At 43.7% G+C, this 23,384-nt stretch overlaps 1 protein-coding gene across 1 annotated transcript in view; it reads left to right on the top strand.

Annotated features, from left to right (window-relative positions):
* Positions 1-23,384, top strand: part of LOC109531896 (Rieske domain-containing protein) — an 83,362-nt gene that overhangs the window by 7,272 nt on the left and 52,706 nt on the right. The window contains exon 2 of the mRNA XM_019896430.1: positions 16,126-16,239. Coding sequence (XP_019751989.1) covers positions 16,173-16,239 — 67 coding nt within the window. The 5' untranslated portion in view covers positions 16,126-16,172. The remainder of the gene's footprint in view (positions 1-16,125; positions 16,240-23,384) is intronic.

The raw sequence follows: 23,384 nt of genomic DNA, 5'->3' as shown, positions 1-23,384 counted from the left end.
ACAGGCCAAAACCGCATTTGGACCGGACAGGATGCTCTTCTGCATGAGGAATAAATACACTGTCGTGGTACCGTAGGTGGTGCAAAAAAAAAAAAAATTGAAAAAAGTCGACAAAGTGTGCGTTCCCGTTGCAGCAGTGTTTATGCTGGTGTGTGAGTGAATGTTTGTGTAGATGGGCTAGTGGGGGTGGCAGGCCTATAATCTGCTCCAAACTGCTCGCGGGCAGAGGCGAGGTGGGCGAGACAGTGATACAGAAAGAGAGCATGAGAAGGAGAGAGCGAGGGCGTGAGGACAAGTGAGGAAGTTGGCAAGGAAGATGAAGGAAAAAAAACAAAAAAAAAAACCAAGAGTTGTGATTTCCAGCTTAGAGATGCACTACAGCCGCTGTCCTCTCTCGCCGTCTTCCCGCCCCATTGTCACGCTGCGTTCTGTGGGCGCCGCCGCGGCAGCTAATTCCTCTGACATTCACGCCGCTTTCTCAGCCTCCCCAGCACCCCCCTTTGGGTGACGCAAAGCCGGGCCGGAACTGCTGTCACCACCCACAATGGCCTCAGGTGCATGGGAGATGGCGCGCGCGATGCCGAGCCAATGAGGATGCCCTCAGAAGCACTCGGCGAGCCGAGCCCCCGTATATTGTGTTCTATTATACAGTATGTCTTGAATAAAACAGGGTCAGTGTGGGTGGAGGAATACGAGAAGCCGACAGGGGAAGAAGATGAGGGTGGATGAAGAAGCAGAAAAGTGATAGCGACGCATTTGAGTTTGAAAGAAAACACAACTAAAACTGCTCCAAGTAACTTACAAGAAACACATTTACCGTAAGTGGATGTGTTGCTTTTACACCTATCTTTTGCTTTTCTATTTAAAAAAAAAAAAAAATATATATATATATTTTTTTTTTAAAGGAAGATAATGAAATTCTAGCCATATTTGCACCCACGTTTGTTCACTCCTTTTTTGGGGCAGTCAGAATAACTGAGCGGCACATTCCAACAAAGATTGAACCTGAAGGTACAGCGGTTACTACAGTGGACATCTTATCAATTATCAGGTTACTGGGTGCACAAAAGGGTTAAAATTGTATCGGTACATCATGATAGCAATTTTTTTTTTTTTTTTTTAATTCTGCTGCTCCAATGTAGCTCATCGACTGCAGGAGTGTCAAACTCAATTTTGTCGCGGGCCACCTTGTAGTTGTGGTTTCCCTTGGAGGGCCGTTATGACGGTGAATTTTGTGAAACTATATGAATGTTTAACCACCTCCACATATGACATACACAGCGAACAACAAATAGATGGATACATAGTTTTGACATCAAAAGTCAAGACTAATGGATTGTTCAAACATTGTACGTATATGACATTTTGAAATTTTGGTTCAGACTTTAGCAAGCATCATGGAAGTTAATATGCATGAATTGCTTTCACGGGCCACATAAAATGAATGTGATGGGCCAGAACTGGCCCCTGGGCCATGATTTTGACACCAGTGGTCTACCGTATAACTTGGCGAAGCAATTTTAGTTTCTGAGTCTTACTTGCTTTGATACCATCAGCTGACATTTATTAATACTTCCTAAAAAAAAAAAAGACTCATTCTGAAGTACCACAATACAAACAGTGCCATGTTGCACCCTTGTGTCAAAATTATTGGAAAGGTCTGCTATAGATAACACATCTACGGTTGTAATTTTGCCCCTTGTAATATGGCAGCGTGAACACAGTGTGTAGTTATATTGCAGCCCCCGGGGAGGGGGGGGCTCATACCTCTCTCACTATCTGACATCTGTGATGTTTTGTCTCTTTTTGCCCACCTTGCAGATCATACTCATAGAAACCTTGATATCATCTAAGAGGGCGCTGGCACATGCATTTTTTATGACTAACTTACATAACTCCATGTTTCAAGTGAGCGTAACACGCCAAGGGAATCAGTCAGTCTACAGATGAAAGGTTTGCTTTGAGTCACAACTGACACGAGGCATCCGTCTGTCTCAGCAGGCCAATTCCTGCATTGCCTTTTGCAAATGACTGGGCGGGAATGGGGGGGCGGGGGGCGGGGGGTGCAAATATGCATTTGTGGGCTTGAACGCTTCAAAAATGCAAATCGTGGACAGGATCTATTCTTTCTTTGTTGATCCTTTATTGTGCGCTGATTCATTGCTCCGTGAAGCAGGCGATAAAGCCCAATTACCAGCCTGTGGCTCGATTGTGCCCTGTCAATCTACGGTACGACTGCGCGTTGTACATGGGACGGAAATATTTTGGAATGATCGCACTGAATGGAATGATCCTTCGTGTGATGCTTTACAGGAGGTTTTTTTGGTTTGTTTTTTTTTGTTTCTCCGATGAGCACTAGGAAAGCGCAGTTCATTTTGGAGTATTTGTTGAGTGGTGCTACCGGCAATTTACTTGTTTTGTGTTCACTCATAAGAATACGATTAGTTCTCCGTCCCCCCCAAATAAAATATCAAAAACACACGCCTGTATGATGCCATCCATGGCCCCTTCATGACTCCCAGCTCTGGCCCATTTGTTCTCACCGCCAAAATGAGCAAACCAGTGGCGAGAATGCCTTCCAGTCCATATGATGAGCAAATTTCGTGATGAAATTCAGATTTTTTTTTTTTTTTTTTTTTTTTTTTTTTTTTTTGAGGGTGTAGAAAAGATAAGGCGGCACACGAGCAAAGATGGTACTTGTCGAGCTAGTTGGCCAGACTCTGTTTATACGGCACTGCGTATGTGTATATTATACCGCTCCCTGGTGGACAAGACCCACGCACCCGAAGAGGCCGTGTATTAACCCTTTCATGAAGCTTGTAACCATAACATGATAGGGCTGTCCACTGTTGTGACCACTGTTCCTGAAAGAGCTAAAGCAAACAAATTATGATATGCAAACTGTTCAATGATTTTTATTAGATGTAATTGCGTCATACTACAGTGGTACCTCTCCTTACAAACGTCTTTTCATATGAAATGTTCAAGTTACGAAACGCCCCAAAAGGAAAATATTGCCTCTTGGTACGAAAGAAATTTCAAGATACAAAATGGTAAAAATACAGTATGGTCTGCTACTCGCAGCTCCGAGTTTCCTGAACACAACATACCTATGGCTGCTCTGCCATTGGCTATTACCTGGCATCTTCCTGGCATCCCATTGGCTAAGAGGGACTTCTACCGCATGATTCTATGTGTGTAGATAGATAAATAGATGCAGCGTCCTTGTCATTCGCCCCTCGAGCCATGAGGCGCTCCGATAGTTTGACATAAATGTGATTTACCCAGAAAAAGTGTTCACCAGTCGGGCGATCGCTCACGATGCTGATGTTTGCCTTGGACATTTTTGAAGGATTGTTAAAAACTGACAAAAGCAAACGTCCTTGGATCAGTTCTTTAAAACCACTTCCGAGAGAGAACATGAATTAAAGAGGGCAAAAAAAAAGATGAGGACGCAGTTAAGAATTAAATGACCATCACTTTTACTCTTTACTCTATTCTTTGTTTTTTACATGATGCAAAACTCTCATTTATTGTGCAATAATCTAATTATAACATTTGTTTCATATTTTGATGCATTTTGATGCTTTAGAAAACATTTATGTCTGAATTTTGGGGGGGTTTGGAACGGATTAGGGCATTTACATGGGAAACATGTCTCTGCTTACAGCATTTTCTAGTTAAGAAAGTTTTTTCACTGTATATGTTTTTTTTTTTTTTTTTTACGTTCAATTCTGTAGAGTGCTGTTTTGTCAGACTGAAAACGTCACATTTGGTGATATTTGATGGCGACTGGAACAGATTAAAAGCATTTCCATTTCCATGTCAGTGGGGGAAAGATTATCAGAGAGACAAGTGTTTTGTTACAGAAGTGTGGTCACGGAATGAATTAATCTTACGAGTCAAGGCACAACCCGTACGTGTATTCAAGCAATTAAAAAAATGTTTCCTTCAATGTATCGATGCGTTTTAAATGACATTTTTAGACTATACTACAGGTCAGTCGGAAAAAAAAATAAGCTCAAGGCCACGGACTAGACAACTCTCATCTCAACAATTCATCCCGCACTGGGGAATTCTACCAACTGCTTACTCTCCAGGCACAAAATAATAATAACACTTTTGAAATGAATGCCAGTAAAAAATAAAATAAAAAATTAAAGCACGTTGTTTTGTGTCCGTATAAAAAGTTGTAAACGTACATTCCATTCAGTGTAAGGACGTACAGCAAACCAGACCTCGAAGAGGTGAGAATTGAAGAGAAAGTCGTTATGATCGAGCGCCAATCCGCAAAACACCAGCACCATTCCCACACCCGCTTCCCCATAGCCTCCGGTGCTCATCCAGACAGATCTAAATGATATTGACAGTGGAATAAATTTTCTGCATGAAATCACATCAGCTCGAGCATGCTTTCTCCTCTTCTCAAAGACCCACTCAAGTGTTAACTAATTACATTAGTTTTCCAGAGGCTAATTTGACTGAAAGCAGTAATTTGGGGTCCCTGACCACCATTGTTGTTTTCATATATTTCATATCGGCAGAATGGAAATAGGAACCATAGGTTGGCGCGGCTATTCTGCACATTCAGTTCAATTTGCTGCCGGAGAAACATTTGGACGATGGGTTGTGGTTATGTGATGCTTTGTCAGTTAAAAAAAAAAAAGCACCATCAAAAATGTCATTATTTTGTACTTTTCAATTTTCCCGAAATTAACACAGACTGATGAGGTGTTAATATGAGCTACTACTTCATCCAGTAATTCCTCAAAAGATCATAACAGACACCGTGCCCCAATTATTCACCGCATGGATCATCCACTTATAGATGTCTCCCTTTTCCCATCTGGAAAAAAAAAACAAAAACAAAACAAGATAGTAATGTAATTATCTCACTTCATAGACTCATGAAAGAGGTGAGCACTGAGCCCATTTGAATTCCATTTCTGAGCAAAACAAGAGCATCTAGCGAGGCATGTTAAAAGTCTTTCAGATTAATCAAGTAGTGGAGGCATACCATCCGTTGAGGATCTTAAGTGATGTGGCGATGTCGTTTTTAACGTCATTGAGCCGTTGCAGTCGACTGACATGTGGTCGCTCAACTTTAGGCGCGTCCTTTGTTTCTCCTCTCTGCGATTTTCAACCACGGTCATTGAGATTTTCTTTTCAGTCCACATTCACTGGTCATGAATTGTAATCCGGCGGACCCCCTGCAAAAAGCGAAAATACGCATGCATCAAAATTCTTGACCCCAAAAATTAAAAAAATAAAATAAAAACGTGTTTTCCACGTGGCTTGCCCTCCACCAAAAAAAAAACATAAATAATTAAACTATTTTTAAAATCCGTAAACTACCAACTTTGCTGCAGTGGCAAAGGCAAGAAGTTGATCTGACACACTTCATAAAATATTGATATGTTTTTCAATAAAACCAAAAACCCTCGAGAGAGTAATCATGAGGAAAAAGACCGTGTGAAAACTAATATTGTCTTATCCATTCAATCTATTTTTTTCCCTTGCTTGTTCATTTCCATGTATCTGCCATACACCGTCCATCTTTTGTTCAAAACCACATTGAGGATATTTGTGCCGTACGAAAAGGCTTGATGAATACACCTGGCCTGACTATTGCGACATTACATAAACGCGTTGCACTTCATGCCTTCACGTGCAAATACGTCATAAATACAGAACAGGATGTCCAGATTGTATCACGGTGAACCTGCAAATCAAATTACAAGTGAACCTCTCAGGCTAAATGCTCCTGAAGTTGTGCAATTCATTTAAAAGCATGATTTATTTTTTTTTAATTTATTTATTGAAGAACTTATTCTTACACTTGAATGGCTGTTAAGAAGGTTGAAGTGAGCCACTTGGCTTTCGAAAGCCATCCAAGGGCTCGTGCTTTGAATTGATTTGACTTTCATTAATCAGTGATTAATTTATTTATGCAACCTTGGTCCACATGCTACCGACGGAGTCGCCCCGCTCTGCTTCCAGGCACCCCGACCCCTCCGCTTATGCACAAGCCGCATCAAATGGCCCCCCTTGAAAAACAAGTACATCAAAACAAAAGTAGTGAAGGTTAAAGGCGCCTCAATTATAGTGCTGAAAAGCTATTCCCTTCCAAAAAAAAAAAAAGGGACTTTGAAGCCTTTTCTCCAGGCTGTCTGTGTGTCTTTGATTTATACGCGCTGACCCAACCAAAACACATTTTTATTATGGCACGCCTTCCGTGCGGTAGGCGTCAACCTTATGCACACAAGCCGATTATAACACACAACGAACGGGCCGGTCGTCTGCGCAGCGAGCCTCGCGGAGTGAAGTGTGGCAGGCGGCCATCTTACTATGAAAACGCCCCATCTCGTTGAACCTTGGAAGGGGCCGTAACAGTACGGGGGGCACAAATCGGCAGCCGACGGGCTGAATATGACCCGGGGGCTGCCTGTTGAGTACCCCTGCTGTACTGTCAGTCAAAAAGCGTTCCGAAACAATCTCCTGTTTCGAAATGACTTTGAATACATTCCGTCATCATTTAGCGACCGCGAGACAGTGTCACTTATGAGCCTGACATAATTTTTATGTCAGTATAATGACAACGTGCAAGTCTCTGAAAGGCAGTGTTGACTTCCAAAGAACTGCAGCTCATGAGCATTCACCCCAAAGTGTAATTTATGACTTCTTTAGATCTTATATGTCTCTGTCCTGACATTGTAATTAGAGGATTAAGGTGCTATTATCATGCCCGGGGGGATGTTGCGTTTTTTTTTTTAATGACTGGCAACTGCTATGACCTTCATGTGTGTGCAGGCAATGGTATGAGGATGGCGTCGGGTTTTCTGTTTTACTCACTGTTTGGCTTGTGCTGCTCGGCGAAATCTGCGTTCGATTGCGCTGTCGTAATTTGCCGGTCGATCAATGACGTCATTGTTTGGATACGGAAAATAAGACACGGTTTTGTTCACTCGAGAGAAGTTCTCGGCCACCGTTGTTTTCCCGGCAGATACAAAAACAAAAAAAAAAAACATTTTGTGGGGATTTTTGAGCAAAGGGTCCTCCCGCCATTTTCTGCGTAGTGCATGTTTATCAGCATTTTGGGGAGAATTTTGAAGGTTCAATTGTTATTGTTTTCCGCGTATCAAATCAGATCAGTGATCTTTTTTTTTTTTTTTTTCTGAAACACGCTACTCAGTGATTTCTGATCGGCTTCAAAATGCTGATCACAAATCATCACAGATTTTTTTTTTTTTCTGTTCACCCCAAACTGTTCTAAATCCTCTCAAAATTTTGCAGGTCAATATAAAACGTCTGTACAAAAGTTGGCTCGAAGTTGCATCTGGATCCACCTAGTGAGGACCTTTGTTTTCTGTTTTGTAAATACGAGTCACAAACGCTCCATTTGACTTCATTCAGTGAGTGCCCTGACAGATTCCCATCATGTTTTCACAGTCAGGCCCTTTGTCACGTGAAACCAAAATAACTATTGCCGGGTTATTCAGGTGCGTTATCGTATCTTCCCGGAAAGAGTTGCGCTTTGCGGCACAGACAACGGTCCGCGGCTGCGGGGTTGAGTCCGCGTTAAAAGGTTCCTCTCGTTGAAAAGGCCGAAGCGACACATTCAGAGTGACGCAAACAGAAGCCCCTTTTTTCACACCGCCTTCCAGGAATTTGGTGTAACAGTCATGCTGCGAATAGTAGAAACAGTCACTAGTTCTTCACTCCCCAAAACAATTCAGCACTTCAACCGCTCACCTGTTCTTCTTTCCAAGTCAGTGCCCGCCCGGCCTCCAACGGCCCCCCTGAGACTCAATGTCGTATTACCAAATATTTTTGTCCCCCCCCCCCTCCCGGCCCCTGGCAGCTGTGTCAACACCCACAGGCCCCGGGCCTTAAACAAATATCCGTACAGCTATTGTACGCCGTCGCCACTTCCCGTCGCTCAGCTTAGGCTGCAATGACAACTCTATAAATGTTGGCAGTCAGTCCCCCGAGCAGCATTGATTTTTTTTTTTTTTTTTTTGGTACCGATCAATCGGGAGCAGATTGCAATGCACGGCGAGCGACACTTCAGCATTAATTGTTGCCGGGCAGACTCGGCCCAAAAGGGAAGGTCAGGACTGGGCACGTGCTCTTTGGTAGGTTACGGTCGTTTGCCGTGGTTCTGTGAAATTAGCCCGACTGGCGGCTGGCGGCTCATTAACAAAAAAAAAAATCCTGGAGCTGATAGTCTCAGGGACAAATGTGAAGTTTTAGTAGTCATCGTCGAGAGGAAACGTTGGAAAGCGCGAACTCACAGTGTTCAAAGCAAGCCTAATTTTGGTCATTGCCTGCTTTTGTACCCACGAGACATTCATTGCGAAAATAATTGATATTGCAGACTCTTTCCAGAGCCGCATATGTCAGCTCGGAGAACTTATGTGGATGTTATTCTAGCTGTTGGGCTTTGTTTACCTTTGATTTCAACATTTTCCTGTCTCTCATTCCTCCGTTTTTGTGTGTTTTCCCTTCACCCCGGCTGTTGTTTTGTGTCATAACAAAGTGAGTTCTATTCCCGTTAGTCCAATACTTTTCTCTCATCCTTCCCTCTTCTGCTTGATTTGGCTGTTTATGTTCCACCCCATTATTGGCCTGGCCTTGTTATGCGCGAGGCCTGCTATTTCGCTCAGCGTGACGCGGGTCCGTGCGTACCTTGGGCGCAAGCGTACGCTCGAGGAAGTGCGCTAGGACACGTGCGCTGCTCGTGTGACGTCAGAGGCATATGCTGCTGATGCGGGTGGGGGGGGGGGTTGCGAGTGGCGTCTTGACACATTTCGGTTGCGTTCGCCTTTGTTTATGCAGATTGTAAAAGAGGGAGTGTCGTGTTGACAGCTAGACGGCAGCCTTCAGACTGGAAAGAAATCTCAACGTGCCAGTGAGCCGGGAACACAACCAGCAATCTGTCTGCCTCGGCGCAACCCGTCCGCCCCAGCCCGTGTGCACGTTTGCCGGCAAATAGTCTTTCCTATTTACTGGGACTGGCAAGCCATTCTCAAAATGTCCTTTAAAAAAAAAAAAAAAAGAGTCAACGATGAAAAATGGATGATGCAAACTTGATCCAAAAATGTGACAAAATAATGCAAACATGCAGTTTTGCTGAGTTTTGTGTCAATGAATAAAATCACCTCCCGCATTCATATCGTACAACTATTCATTTTACTTTGTTGAAGAAGATATGTCGAAAATGAAAAGTTATGGAACGGTGAGGCCAATTGATGAATCCGATTGATAAAAAGTCATCCCCGGATTCCCAATCACATGAGAGTCTAATCGCGCACACAACAACCCAATGGAACTCCACTGACATTGTGGTTTGTCGTCATCCATAAAAAAAAAAAAAAAAAAAAGCCTCAACTCTGCATGAGCCCAGTCCAATTCTGCAAAAACATCGGGGCTCAATCGGGATTTGAGCGTCACACCCCTCAACCAACGAGCCGCATGACTACTGAAAAGACGATTGCATATAAACGCTACTTTAAAGCTTTAAAGCCAGGCAAAGACGGAAGGTCCACATCCTCGTATTACTCATGACCTAATATTCAATCTAATCATGGGCCAAGTCCACAACTGCAGCCTCCGGCCCGATGCGGCGAGCGGTCATGCCCGAACCGTCGTGATAAAGGAGGTTCTTTGTGAGAGGAATCTCATCTTTTGGAATCCCCACCGAAGCGTCAATAAATGTCACGTACGTGCCTAAATTGTGCACCTGTTGATTATCGAGCACTCTAAATCCAGATTCATAAAACATCGAAGGCGTCAAATAACGTAACAGGGATATACATCAACAAAATTAAACCGAAAATAAACTTTCAGAAGGCGTGAATATCGTGTACACTTTCAGTCGACAGCTCGCCTCTCTTTTTCAACGTTCATTCCACACTACGCCCATTCGAACGAAGAGGCAGCTCTTTAAATCTCACTCCGCATCATGTGCAACGATACAAATGATCACCACAACGGCAAAGACGTTCAGCAGCTTTCTGCGACGCTGCGACAACAAGGCTGGCAACCACATGAGAGAGACGTGACCTTTTAGACACAACATACTTCTATGAAATGATCTTGTCGTGCTTCAAAGGGATTATACAGATGAACATTATACTTCTGGGTGTAGACCAGAATGAGTTCTAATTTTGGATTGAGTGGCAACTGAACTCGACCAGTCTGCCTTCCTGTGGCTGACCTTTTACGCTGCTTGTGCTGCAATCCGTTATTCCTGTTAGTAAGGCAAATTACCACTTTTTATTTTTCCGCTAGTGCAGGAATGAAAGGCATTACATACTAATGATATTGAATATAAATATTAGATTGTCAATGTATTTCTACAGTGGCCCTGAGGTGCAAAACACGACAAGGAATAACTGCATGACAGGAAGTTAAAAAACATAACCCAACGCTTCCTCCCCCAAACACAACAGCAAATTGAAAAGAAAAAAAAAAACAACAAAAACAAGCTAAACTCCACCAAAAATAAGAACACACTAATTATTAGGGAAAACAACAACAAAAACTAGAAGCAACTGCAAATGAAAATACCAAAACCAAATTGCTAAACAAAACAACCAATCTTTGTTTTGATTGGTTTCTTTTTTTTTTTTTTGCTTTTTTTTTGGCTTTTTAGGTTTTTTTTTTGGGGGGGGGGGGTTGGTGTTGGGTTTTTTTTAATTTTTTTTTGGTACTGTGTTTGATTTTTGTTGAGATTTTTAATAATAATAATTTGTTTTCTGGTTTGTTTTTTCATTTGTTGGATTTGTTTTTTGTTTTTATATTTATTGATTTGTTTTTGTGTTTTTTTAACTTTGATTGTTTTTCGTCTTTGTTTTGTTTATGTTTTTGCATTTCCGTTGAGGCAGTCAGTCTGTGTGGCTCCGCCTCCAGCATGGTCTCACTACACTTTCATTGGCTGGCTTGACTCTTGATGCAGCACTGGACGAAAAGCAAGGCCAATCACTCTAGCATTGGCATTGTGTCTTTGTTTTATAAGGTCTATATAAAAAACTTTAGCCCATTATCTGGAATTAATCCCCTGCAATCAAGAGCGGTTCACTTTTGTATGTAAGTTGCCCAATATCACATCTAGCAAACAGACAGTCCAATATACTCGATTTTAGTTAAAAGACTTGATGGAGGATAAAGAAAAGAAGAGACATCGTTGATGCTGGAATTGGCTGGTGATTCAAGCATCCAACAGAAAGTAGCGAAGAATGCTCTTTTCGAGCAGATAGCAGCATCAAGGGAAGCGTCCCCGTCGCTAAAGAGAGCACGCTGCCCTTTGTGTGGGGTTTAAAAGCGAAGGAAGTGCTGACCACATCGACCACAGGCCTTTAAACTCGCGACGGCAGCACTTTCCCTCGCACCTGACCTTCGTATTAGGTTAGATGTCAACGGATGTCTGGAGCTCTTCAATGGAAAAAAAAAAAGGACAAAAGAAGATAAAAGTAAAGTTATAGTATAGCTTGCAGAGCAAAAGCTTGAAGTGAAAAAAATGAAAATCAATCAAGATGTCTGGTGTCATCACATTAGAGTGTTTAGATTGCGATATTGGCATAAATAATTTCCCCTCCAGGGTGAAAATTTGCATTATAGGTGAGATGAAAATATAGATTTTTCAATGTTCTTCAAAATACACATCTTCCATTTTCACGGCATAATCAGTTGTAAGAAGTTTTCATTCTCAGTGGCGGGAAATCAATCATGATAAGTCTCTGTTTTGATTTTTGATGTCATATTATTTTTACTATTGTGGTTGGAGTTTGCAGCGGTCTCGAACTGCATCTCCAAATTGCTTTTTTGAATATTTTGGTGACTCCATTTAGCCAACACTGGAGACAGCGTTCAGTGTGACACAAGCGATCACCGCATTCATTCAATTCAATTCAAATCTGCATAAAGAAAATTCCTGACTAAAATTCAGCAGACAGGACTTTTGTCACATTTTTTTAATATTGCGTATTGTTTTATGAGAAAAAAAAAACATGAGTATTTTTTTTTCTTGGAATTTATTGACAAAAATCAAAGGGGTGTGTACAGTATTTGAAACCTGTTATCACGATACGAACATTTAGAGAACTGTTAACACTTAATTAACCCTTTCAGGGGTAGCGGTTACTACAGTGGACATGTTATCAAGTTACAGGTTATCGTTATTGCTGCGTAAAAGGGTTAAATCAATTGATTGTCGCATGAATTTCAATCCACAGTTTTTGTGCATGGTAGAGAAGAACAAGTTAAGCCAGAGGTGTCAAACTCATTTTAGTAGCAGGCCAATTTGGAGTTACGTCTTCCCTGACAGTGAAACCACAAAATTATTACTTGTACACAACAAATGAATCGATGACTAGTTTTGAAATCAGTCGCGTCAATTATAATTTGTGTGTTCAATTATTGTTCAAGTGAGTGTAAATTGGGTCACAAAATGATTGCAAAATTTCAATGTTATTTCGTACACATGACAATTTGACCTTTCCATACAGATTTTAGCAAGTTGACACGTGATTTGCTTTCGTGGGCCACATGCAATGACCTGGCGGGCCGGATTTGGCCCCCGGGCCCCGTGTTTGACAGACGTGAGTTAAGCAGAAAGCACCGAAACACTGAACAGTTGGACATGTGCATTCACTGGCACAAATTATGGTGTTTGGGAGGTGATCTTTTTTTTTCCCCACGCGACGGTATTCTAATTTATTGACTTGCATCGATACATGTGTTGGTTCGATCAGCGTGTCATATTTGTGGTCGACTGGTTAGCGCATTGACCTCATAGTGCAGAGGTACCGGGTTCGATTCCAGCTCCGGCCTTCCCGTGTGGAGTTTGCATGTTCTCCCTGTGGCTGCGTGGGTTTTCTCCGGGTACTCCGGTTTCCTCCCACATTCCAAAAACATGCATGCTCTAAATTGTCCCTAGGTGTTGGGTGTGAGCACGAATGGTTGTTTGTCTCTGTGTGCCCAGCGATTGGCTGGCAACCGGTTCAGGGTGTCCCCTTCCTGCTACCTGAAGACAGCTGGGATAGGCTCCAGCACCAACCGCGACCCTTGTGAAGGTAAAGCAGATCGGAAAATGGTTGGATGGATGGATTTTGCATGGCCCTTATCGGACTTTATGAAAATTTCCCAGTTGGTCATATTTGCAGTCTACTGCACTGTAGCATTTATCGACTGACTCTTTTCACATTCGTGCACTGACGAAAACATTGTCCCGGTGCTCATTTGTGCCGCTCCTCCATTTCTGTGCCTGCTCATGTACTTTGAATCACTCCACATTACATGACGTCGCGACGGAAACGCTGCATAGCGCATTCTTCCGTGACACTTTTTTTTTTTTTTTTTGGCCAAACGCGCAAGCCGGCGCTCTCATTCTTCGGTCTCCGCGTGAAGTTTGCAGTGTGGGCAGAGGGTGATGAATACAACGGAGAGAAGCGAGGGGGAGTTGGGGGGTGGAGGAGAGCGCGTGGGTGAGCGCAGGACTGGAGATAAGGGAAGAGTGGCGGGTTAAGTTGGTGCCTACACAGGCCTCTATCCCACCGCCTCTCTCCCGTCTCCCACGCCGGGCCCCTCTAACCTGGCCTAGCTCCTGATTAAAGTCTGCCTCTGTCACACCACCTTCCCACTCCCCGAAGATGTGCGCGTCTGTGGAGTGAAGTGCTTTTCAAATGAGCTCGCCATACAAGACTTCAGATGGGATTTTGGGGAGGGCTTTTCATCTCCTGTGCTGCTTCTCCTCAGCTCTGTTTGACTCTCTTCCTCTTTGTTGTTTGTCTTTTTTTTTATTCACACTACTGCTTCTCCCTTCCAGTTATTTAATATCTTTTTTGTGCTCACTTGTTATTACAGTCCAGTATTTAGTCAAAAATACGACTCATTGTCTGGTCAGCGTGGGATGTTGCGATGAAATGTTTGATAGCATTTGGAGCGCTGGATCCCAAATGGTGGAGATTAGTGTAAAAATGTAGTGGCTGTATACAAGAATTACACATTTGCAATGCTGTTTCTCTTCTGCTGTGTTTCTTTGTTTTTACAGAAATAGGGTTCAATATGTGTATTTTCTTGATAAAATAGCTGACAAACAAATAGAATGCATTCATACATACAATGCTTCCACACAAACATACGAAGTCAGCTGTGACAGGCTCCAGCACATGTGTGACCCTATTGAGGCTAAGCGCTACAGAAAATGGATGGATTGTCATCAACATATTTTTATTTATAATCACAAAAAAAAAAAATATATGGGGGGAAAAAAAAGCAAAACACACTTGCCGGGTTCATATGATAGATGCTCAATGTGTCATATAATTTTCTCTTTTGGACTTGAAAGAGTGCCCGCTGACTCACTATCTCTCTTCTAATTAACCCTTCATGCATTTGAAGAGGTTGAAGTGAAAGTAATTCATGCCAAACTTATCCAAGTTTCCTTTTTGGACCGTGCGTTGTGCATTGGGACCATAAAAAAAAAAAATGTAGCGGTCACTACGCCTCTTTTGTCAAATGATTACAAATGGTAACACAGTGGTACGAAACGCCTCATCAGGAATACGCCTCTTTTGTCAAATGATTACAAATGGTAACATTTGTAATCAATATTAACAATATTGCTCTCTTGTTACAAAAAAAATTTCAAGATACGAAAGGTAAAAATACAGTATGGTTTGCTACTCGCAGCTCTGAGTTTCCTGAACGCAACATACTTAGAGCTGCTCTGCTATTGGCTATTACCTGGCATCTTCCTGACATCCCATTGGCTAAGAGGGACTCAACCGCATGTGTCTGTGTGTGTAGATAGAGAAATAACTGCAGCATCCTTGTCATTCAACACTCGGGCAATGAGGCGTTCCGATAGTTTTACGTAAATGTGAATCACCCAGAAAAAGTGTTCACCAGTCGGGCGATCGCCCACTATGCGAACGTTTGCCTTGGACATTTTCGAAGGATCGTTAAAAGCTGCCAAAAGCAAACGTCTTTGGATAAGTTCTTTACAAAACGCCAGGCAAAAACCACTTCTGAGAGAGAACATGAACCAAAGAGGGCAAAAAACGATGAGGACGCAGTTAAAACTTTTATTCTTTATTCTTAGTTGTTTTTTTACATCATACACAACTCACATTTATTGTGCAATAATCTAATTGTGACGTATGTTATATATTTTGATGCATTTTTATGCTTTAGGAAACATTTATGTCTGAATTTTGGGGGGGGCTTGGAACGAATTAGGGCATTTACATGGAAAACGCGTCTCTACTTACAAAATTTTCTAGTCGGAAAATTCTTCCAGACCAATTAATTTCGGAAGTAGTGGTACCACTGTATTTGTTGTTCATAACGTATTCCCCATTTTTGGTACCCAATAAAATTATCAGTTGCACAAAACACATCCAGTTCAGCTTGTAGTCCAGTGATCGAGGTCAGGCTTGAATGATTTCACTTTTGTCCAGATATGTGCACATACATTGAAATGACTCACTGCATGCGGGCTTTACATTACGGACATGACGATACCACGGGTTGCCGTTTAACAACAACAACAACAACAACAAAAACTGTTACTGAATGCCAAGGGCAGTGACAAAGCTTCGCCGCGTGACAAAATGGAAGGAGACAGGCTGCCTGACAAGAAAATTCAATAGGTGGATAAACACCTTCACGGATGTGAGTCAGATATTCTGATCCACGGGGCTGGATGAGCCGATTAATGGTATTGATGAATCCTAATTAGCGTCATGCCTAATCAAACGATGAATGCGGGCTGTTGTTAAGGAGGCAGTGCGTGCGTCTGAATAGACCCAGCGGCCGGATAATACAGTAATAGCCTGTGAGTCACGCGGGCAGCAATGAGAAGGAGGCCGAGGAAGTCAGAGTGCAGCAGACTGAGAATGACAAGAACTACGAAAAGAAAAGAAATCGCTCCACTGCGCCCCGCCGACATGCACCGATCTCCCCCCCCCCCCATCTCAATGTGTTCACACCTCCAATTTGAAGCAGCGATGGGATTAGTTGGTGGGATTGTTGGTGTGCATTGTGCTCTGACAGGATAGGCAGTCAAATCCCTTTTTCAGCCACCACTACTTATCCTTGTCCCCGCGTTGTCTCTTTCAGGCAGATGCGCCTCGCTCTACATGCATGTAATCTAGCAGACAAGAAGAATGAAAGGAGAACTCCGTGTGGATGAAGGCAGGAGAAATGGGATGACAGCGGGAAGAATGAGCAGAGGTGAGAGGAGGGGGGGGGGGGGAGGAGGGGGGGGGGGGGGGGGGGGGGGGGGGGGGTGAGGAGGGGGATTGAGCAGAAAATCAAGAGTTTTCGAATGTGCTGAACTTGGCTGCCAAGTAGCTTCTCGCTAAAAGTGGGCTTTATGGTTGACATCAGTATGTGAATAATTCATCCTCAACTTTAAGCCTGAATTATTGATATCTTGGAGAGGAAACAAAAAAAAAACAACACAAAGGCGCAAAGGATGCATGATGCAAGACGGAGAAAAGAATGTTGATTTCATCATTATGTACTTTTTCTTTTTTAATCACAAAATGGGATTTCCACCATCTGAACATGGTGACATTTATTCAGATACAAACAAGTTGGTGTGTGCATAGCCGACTTTTGCACTGCTGGAATGTGACGAATTCTCACCCAATGGGCTATTCTGACTCACCATGTGATTGACTTCCCATCGGTTCAGGGTGGAGTCCATTTGTGCTTCAAGTTTTTCATAAATGGGAGACTTTTGTGGTGTAGTGGTTCACATGGTTCATGTCCATAATAGTGCAGTGGTATATATTTCATGTATTTTTACAATTCTAATAAGCTTGGTCAGCATTTTGCTGAAAGCCCCACAGTCATGCAGTGTCATATAATAATGCGGCTGCTCCCAGGAATTAACAAAACAAAATATGTGCAAGATTTTTTTTTTTTAATTATTTCAGCGTCTTGCTGCGGCCCATATGTCCTCCTGATATACTGTAGCAGCTCCTCTGTATGGATTGTAGCGTATGTCCCCCCCCGCCCCCAACGTTAAAGTGCTGCACTCCAGTTTGGACACAATCTGTGCTGTATGGCATTGAGACTTAGCAACGGGGCATAAAAGGATATTTCTGCCGGTTGAATAGACGGATTGATGGAAAGATGGATGATGTTTCGCCTGTGATTCTCTTTGCAGAATGGAATAAAGACACCTATGGTGCACCACCCCTCTCTCTCCCTCTCTCCCTCTCCCCTCATCTCCTCTCTTTTGTTTACTTTGTTATCCCCTTGCTGCAGCAGCCACTGTGATGCTTACGTACATCCTTCTGTGGGTGTAACTGTGTATCTATGTGTGTGTGTGTGTGTGTGTGTGTGTGTGTGTGTGTGTGTGTGTGTGCGCACGCACGTCTGTGTGTGGCTCACAGAGGCATGGGGCCCAGACACTTGGAATCATTTAGTGAGAATCTCGAGTGTGGGAGGAGAGGAATGCGTGCCCAGATAAAAGAAAGAAAAAGTGAAAGAAAAGCAGAGCAAAGAGAAGAAGGGGGCGGTGAATGTGAGAGATCGACATAGATACAGAGAGGCGGTGAGAGAGAGACAGAGAGACAGACAGACAGGTGAACTGGATAGATGGATGGAGGATGAGTTTAGGTCAAGGGCGAAGAGAATAGGAAATAAAGTACACGAGTGGCCCACTCTTACCTCCTGTTCTCCATTGAGCTGATTTTGTTGTCGTCGTTGTTTAAATGTCCTCTGTAGATCATGCTTGGGGCGGGGTTTTCTATTCCTATCACAATGCTGCCTACACACCTCGAAGTGGCAAGCAGCGTGGAAGACAGAATGGATGATTTCAAGAGGAAAAGAGAGGAGTTGCTTTTTTTTAATTGCTACAAAACATTATGAATGGCCATTCCCTCAGAAATATCAAAACAGCCAGACTTATAGTTTGTTTATAATTTAGTGTGACTCTGCAGTTGATTGATAAGAAAAATCAATTGGAATGTACGTCCTCAGAAATTCAATGAAAGACCAAAGAAAACTGCGGGTTCCGACCTTCACCCAGAATCAAGTCATGAATTCAGCTTGAATATACAGTACTTACTGTGTATGATGCACGTGTGTCATTGCAGACCTCACATAACAGACAAATACGCCTCCTAGAGGTTAGGAGCAGCATAGCGGTGTCTGACTGGATGCTTAGTCCACCAATGTGTCTCGGTTGCAATCACGTTTGCGATCCAGAAAGGTAACAGTTCTTAATTGGAATCAAATCCATAAACCAAACGTGAAGAAATGACTCACGAAAGGCTAAGATGCCACCCAGGTGCTTCCAAAAGGGAGCCAATCTGACTGGATGTTTTTTAAATGTTCACTGAATTGTTCCAGTAATAAGTGAGGTTCAGGAAAGTAACAGCTCACCATTCATGACCGTTTTTTTGCTGTCGGCATGAATCATCACAAAAACTAGAGAATGAATTTGCCTCGGGAATGGCACGTGAGGCGATAAAGTCTTGGTGCCTCGTCATGAATTTAACTTGGTCATACTGTACATGCATATACAGTAAATGGCCGTGGAGTCGTTCATAAAAGATGACTCAGACACACATTTATTTGGTTTGCTTTCCCTATACTTGCGTGGGGTTGCTCTCGGTTTTCCCACATTCCAAGAACATGCCTGTTAGGTTCACTGGATCGAAAGACCGCCGCAAAACAAGCCACATCTAACGCAACCAAACAGTTGTGCCGGTTGTAGGTTTCTGCAACTGCTTTTCATGAGTGACTGACCGCCGGCCACGAGTTTTACTGTGATTCCAAATCTGACTCACACGGGGAAAAAAAAAAAAAATCGAAGTCAAATATATATATTTGACTTCTATTTTTATTTCTCCTGATGCACAATAGCAGTAACATATTCCCAATAATGCTCACGAAGAAGCCTCTTCTGTGTTCAAATTTTGCCTCCCACATTCCATCCTTTGGCTTCCGGTCTTGCTTCCCAGTCCTGTGCCAAGGCCAGCAACCTTGTATGTACTGTGCAAGCATCCTTCATTTCTGTGTGTGTTCCTAAATGTGCATCTGTGGGTGTATGTTTGGGTGGATGCGCAACACAGCCGGAGACTTCCCGTGGAAAACTGGCATCGTCCAGAGGAGCAGATACCAAAATGCACCTCTGACGGTAAACAGGAATTCAGTCAATCCTGGTTGGATACATTACAGACCAAAATAAAAATCGAAACAATTTTGCCCCACCCACACAGCTTAAGCACATTTAGAGTTATCAAAAGACACTTTTAAAACACACTGAAAACCATATTTAGTGTGGTGAGTGACGTATCGGATATGTGAGTATCTGGGTGTGAGCTGTGGCCAACAGCAGCTCCTGTGTGAGGGTTTATTGCTTTTTATGATTCTTCCGGTATTCAATAAATGGCTGAGAAGACTCTCCTTTCCCACATGTGAATGCAATACAGGAACTGCAGGAAGTATACTGGAATAAAAAAAAACAACAACATCAGAACAATCACAATAAACCGCTCTTATTGGCGTGATTTCTGCATTCCACAAAAATATGCGCAATGTGACTGCACTTTTGCGGTTCACTGTTAGCAACCCTGATATATGGCAGTGTTTGAAACGTTTTTTTTTTTAATCAATGGATTTTTACACTTTGATGGAAAGTCCGGACAGTGAGTTGTGCGTCTTCAATGTAGTACCACATTGTGCCACAACATGCCGGGCAGCACTGAGCTCTTCTGGAAAAAAATGCAGCGTAATTAAGGCCAGTAAGAAATGGCAAAGAAAGTCACCAACTAACCTTCAGTTCTGCTCATTGTTGCCACAGAGCAGATGCATGCTCGGACAGGGCAACCATTGCCAAAATGATTCACAAAGTTAGAAAGAAAAACTGAATAGATGTGCCGAACTTAGGCATTAATATCTATGGATACAATCAACACTTTCAAAAATACAAATGAAGTGAAGGGAAGCTCCGGCATTTATAAAAAGGCTCCACACCCTTGTTCAAATTAGGGGCTTGTGTGCAGTGGGGGTCAGCATGGGGGCACGATTCTCACAAGAACTCAAATAAATATCTCCCAAAACTATATAAAAAATATCTTACAAGGGTTTACTGTATTCATTATTCGAGTCCTGTGCAGTGTTTGACTGACCTCTGCTCATCACGCTTGTAAAAGGTGTGATGAGAAAAATGTCTAAACCTGCAATTGGCCTGCTGACCCAGCTGATGAGCTTCCGCGGCAGCAGCAAATCAGCCAGCTTTGTCCGCTATCAACAAGAAGAGATCCCTAGCAAGCCTGCTTTTTTGCCCGCAGGTCAAGATGATCGCCAATCAATCAAAGGTATGCGCCCGTTCCCCGGCCTTGAGGGCATTTATGCACATGAGCGACAAATTTTTAAAAATGTAATGCCGAATTCCAGTTCAATGATAGACGGGAAGTGCTATTGACCAGGAGGGGTCACGGAATGAACTGGATTCAGCTGACTCGCGTGGCTCCTGGCAACAAGGCGGGCACATTCAATCTCACTTGACCCGCTCTGCTTTGACCCTTCACCAGTGGTGAGGCTTGCCCCATGTGAACTGTCACCCCCGGGGACCAATAACTCTTGACCGCCACCTCGGGGGGCCTCAGGACTTGGAGCGTTGAGGGTGAGGCAGGAATATCGAAGGGGGCTGGAAGGTGGCTGCAGACTGGCACTTGCGGCTGACCCTGCAGGTCAGGTCCACTCCCTAATAATGATGTTGGGGATTTGTTTTGAAATATATGTGATCAGTGGCAATGGGTTGGAACGATGTCACTGTATACATGATCATGTATACATGATGAGCCAGGTTAGCATAATACCCAATCTGGATTACTTTTTAGCCAGCAGTATTAAGCATGTTCACATAAGCACCAACGAGCGATAAAAATATAAGAAGATAGATGACAACGTGTGTCATCAAGTCTGGAGGTTTCATCCCGAACTGTTTCTTGCCCAGTACAAGCCCACAACCTCATCTTGTGCCCGTTCTCATTTTCCATTCTTTTCATACCTCGTGTCGGCGCTTTCACAGACATCTCACGAGAGTTGAGGCATGACTCAGACTCGTGGCTAGCGGCTGTGACTGAGAGAGGAAGAGAAGGGAGTGAGGGAAGGAGTCAAAGGAGAGAGCTGAGGGTGACCGAGATGACATGTCCTCCCACTCCTAACCCCCTTTGCCCTGCTCTCAGCCTGGCTAGTAGAGACGAGCAGCTGGCCATGAATACATGAGTGGCAGCCCTGCCGCCTCAACACTGGAAATAGCCGAACGGAAAGCCTTCCGTAGCATCTGCTTGCTTCTTGGATGGAAAGCAGCAGCAGCGGGATCAGGGATCAGAGTAGTCCCAGCTGTGGGTCTCTGGCGTGCACGGGCACTGACGTTGGGAGAAGGAAAGAGCGAGAGAGAGAGAGGTGAGCAAAAGTGTCAATAGCAGACAAAGGCCTTCACTCCCTGGGCGACAGCCACATTGATCAGTGTGTCATCGAGGCATGGATTTATTTTATCCATATGTGCAGCCCAGAAACCAACTAGGGGGCCCCCTCTGACTTCCAAAAGCATCGGCAGGAATCACAATATTGCTGACAGTATCTGCCCCTTTCGTGCATCTCCTCCTCCTCCTCCTCCTCGATGGTCTCCTCAGTGCTCGGGCAAAGAAAGACAAACTCATTTCCATACAAATGGAGTGAGAGCCCGCAGCCCAGAGACCCAACGGAATTGCAAATATTTCATCTTTGCCTGGAAGCCGTGTGCTATTACTCCGCGGCTATTATCCCTTCTCTTTCATTCTTTCTCCTCTCCTTTTCTTTTTTTTCCTCTCTTCGCCTCACCTCCACTGTGCCTCCGCGCTTGCATTAACCCCATCCATCAGTCGGTCTTCAAAAATCCTCCCGCCCACTGTTTTTACAGAATGACGTTCCCATCCCTTCCTTCACCTTCCATCTGCTCATTTTATCTGTACGTTCAAAAATAACCCCCACTAGAAGGCCAGACCCGCTTTAAGCCTCTAATCCGGTCGCCGTGCGTGATGATCTTGGCTTCAAAGAGCCTCTGGAGAGCTACTGACATCCGCCCGTGTCGACGGACGCCTGCATGGCTTCCTTCCCAGCATCTGCCCGGGCAGCGCCTTTACGTTTTTTTAGGCGGCACAACAGCTTGCCTGGCCTCAACCCCGGGCCGGCGGCCAGCTGTTGATGCAGTCAGAGACCGTCGAGCATCGAAAAAACTTTTACACGGCACCTTTCAGAACTCATCAAAAAGCACGCAGAGGGCAGGGACAGGCATTTGGAGCAGACATTTCAGCTGTAGGGGAATTTAAAAAAGAATCCATTCTCATTTGGGTCGCCGGTGAGCTTGAGCCTATGCCTGCTGACTTTGAGCAACCCTGGACTGGTTGCCGGCCAATCGCAGGGTACATAGAGACCGCCAACCATTCACACTCATATTCACATCTACGCTTCGAATTCTACACAAGCAAGCTGAGAAAATACAAACTCTATACAGGAAAGGCTGGAAGGCGCAAGTGCATGGCAAATGATTGACAACTCATCGATTACGACTTTTCTCTCTGATTGGTTGGTTTTCCTCGGGTGCGGTGGTTTCTTAAAAATCAATTTGGAGCTTACAAGATGGGTGGCGTAAGAGACGTCAACATTTTTTCACACCCCGAGCTTCCAGTGCTCCACCATTAGTGACCATAATCCTGTCATATACGAAAACCATTCAGTGATATGCATGTTCGATCAGATCTTGAGTTGTCATCCGATTTCCTTCAAAATTCTCATGAGTTCACGTTCCCAAATTTCATCGGATTCATGACTGGCTCGATGCTTTTCCCAAGAGGAGAACCCTCCCCCTCCATTGTTGTTAGGGAGTCCTTCACATAGCTGATTGTAGGAAGAGGAGCAGAGGGGAGGACAAGGCAGGCCCCAGATGGACAGTGTGTAATGTTGTTAGCTATAGTTAGCCAATTTAGTCACACTGCCAGCATCTCCCATTACATGATCTAATTCTCCCCTCTCTAGCACTCTTCCCATCCAATTTGCCAGGGCTCCTACACAGGCCAGAGAGGATGGGGTGAGGAGGTGAAAGACAGATGGACAGATGTGTGGATGCGGAAGAGGCGGAGGAGGTCTTATTCGAAGGCCATCGCTCAGGAACTTCTCCAACAAAAGAAAAGGCATTAAACTTGAATGAAGACATTAATAATTCAAGATCAGATTTCTAGTGGAAAACTTTGTTTGGTTTTGTTTTTTTTCTTGAGCAAGTAAAGCACACACACCAACTGAATCAATGTACTCGCTCTTGCGCTATTCGTCCCGTACAAATCCACTGGCCACGACATGGTACGCTTGGGCAA

The sequence above is a fragment of the Hippocampus comes genome, unplaced genomic scaffold, assembly GCF_001891065.2.
Source record: "Hippocampus comes isolate QL1 unplaced genomic scaffold, H_comes_QL1_v1.1 scaffold22, whole genome shotgun sequence".
NCBI lineage: Eukaryota > Metazoa > Chordata > Actinopteri > Syngnathiformes > Syngnathidae > Hippocampus > Hippocampus comes.
Note: the sequence above shows the minus strand (reverse complement) of the source record. Positions and strands in the feature narration are given on the sequence as shown.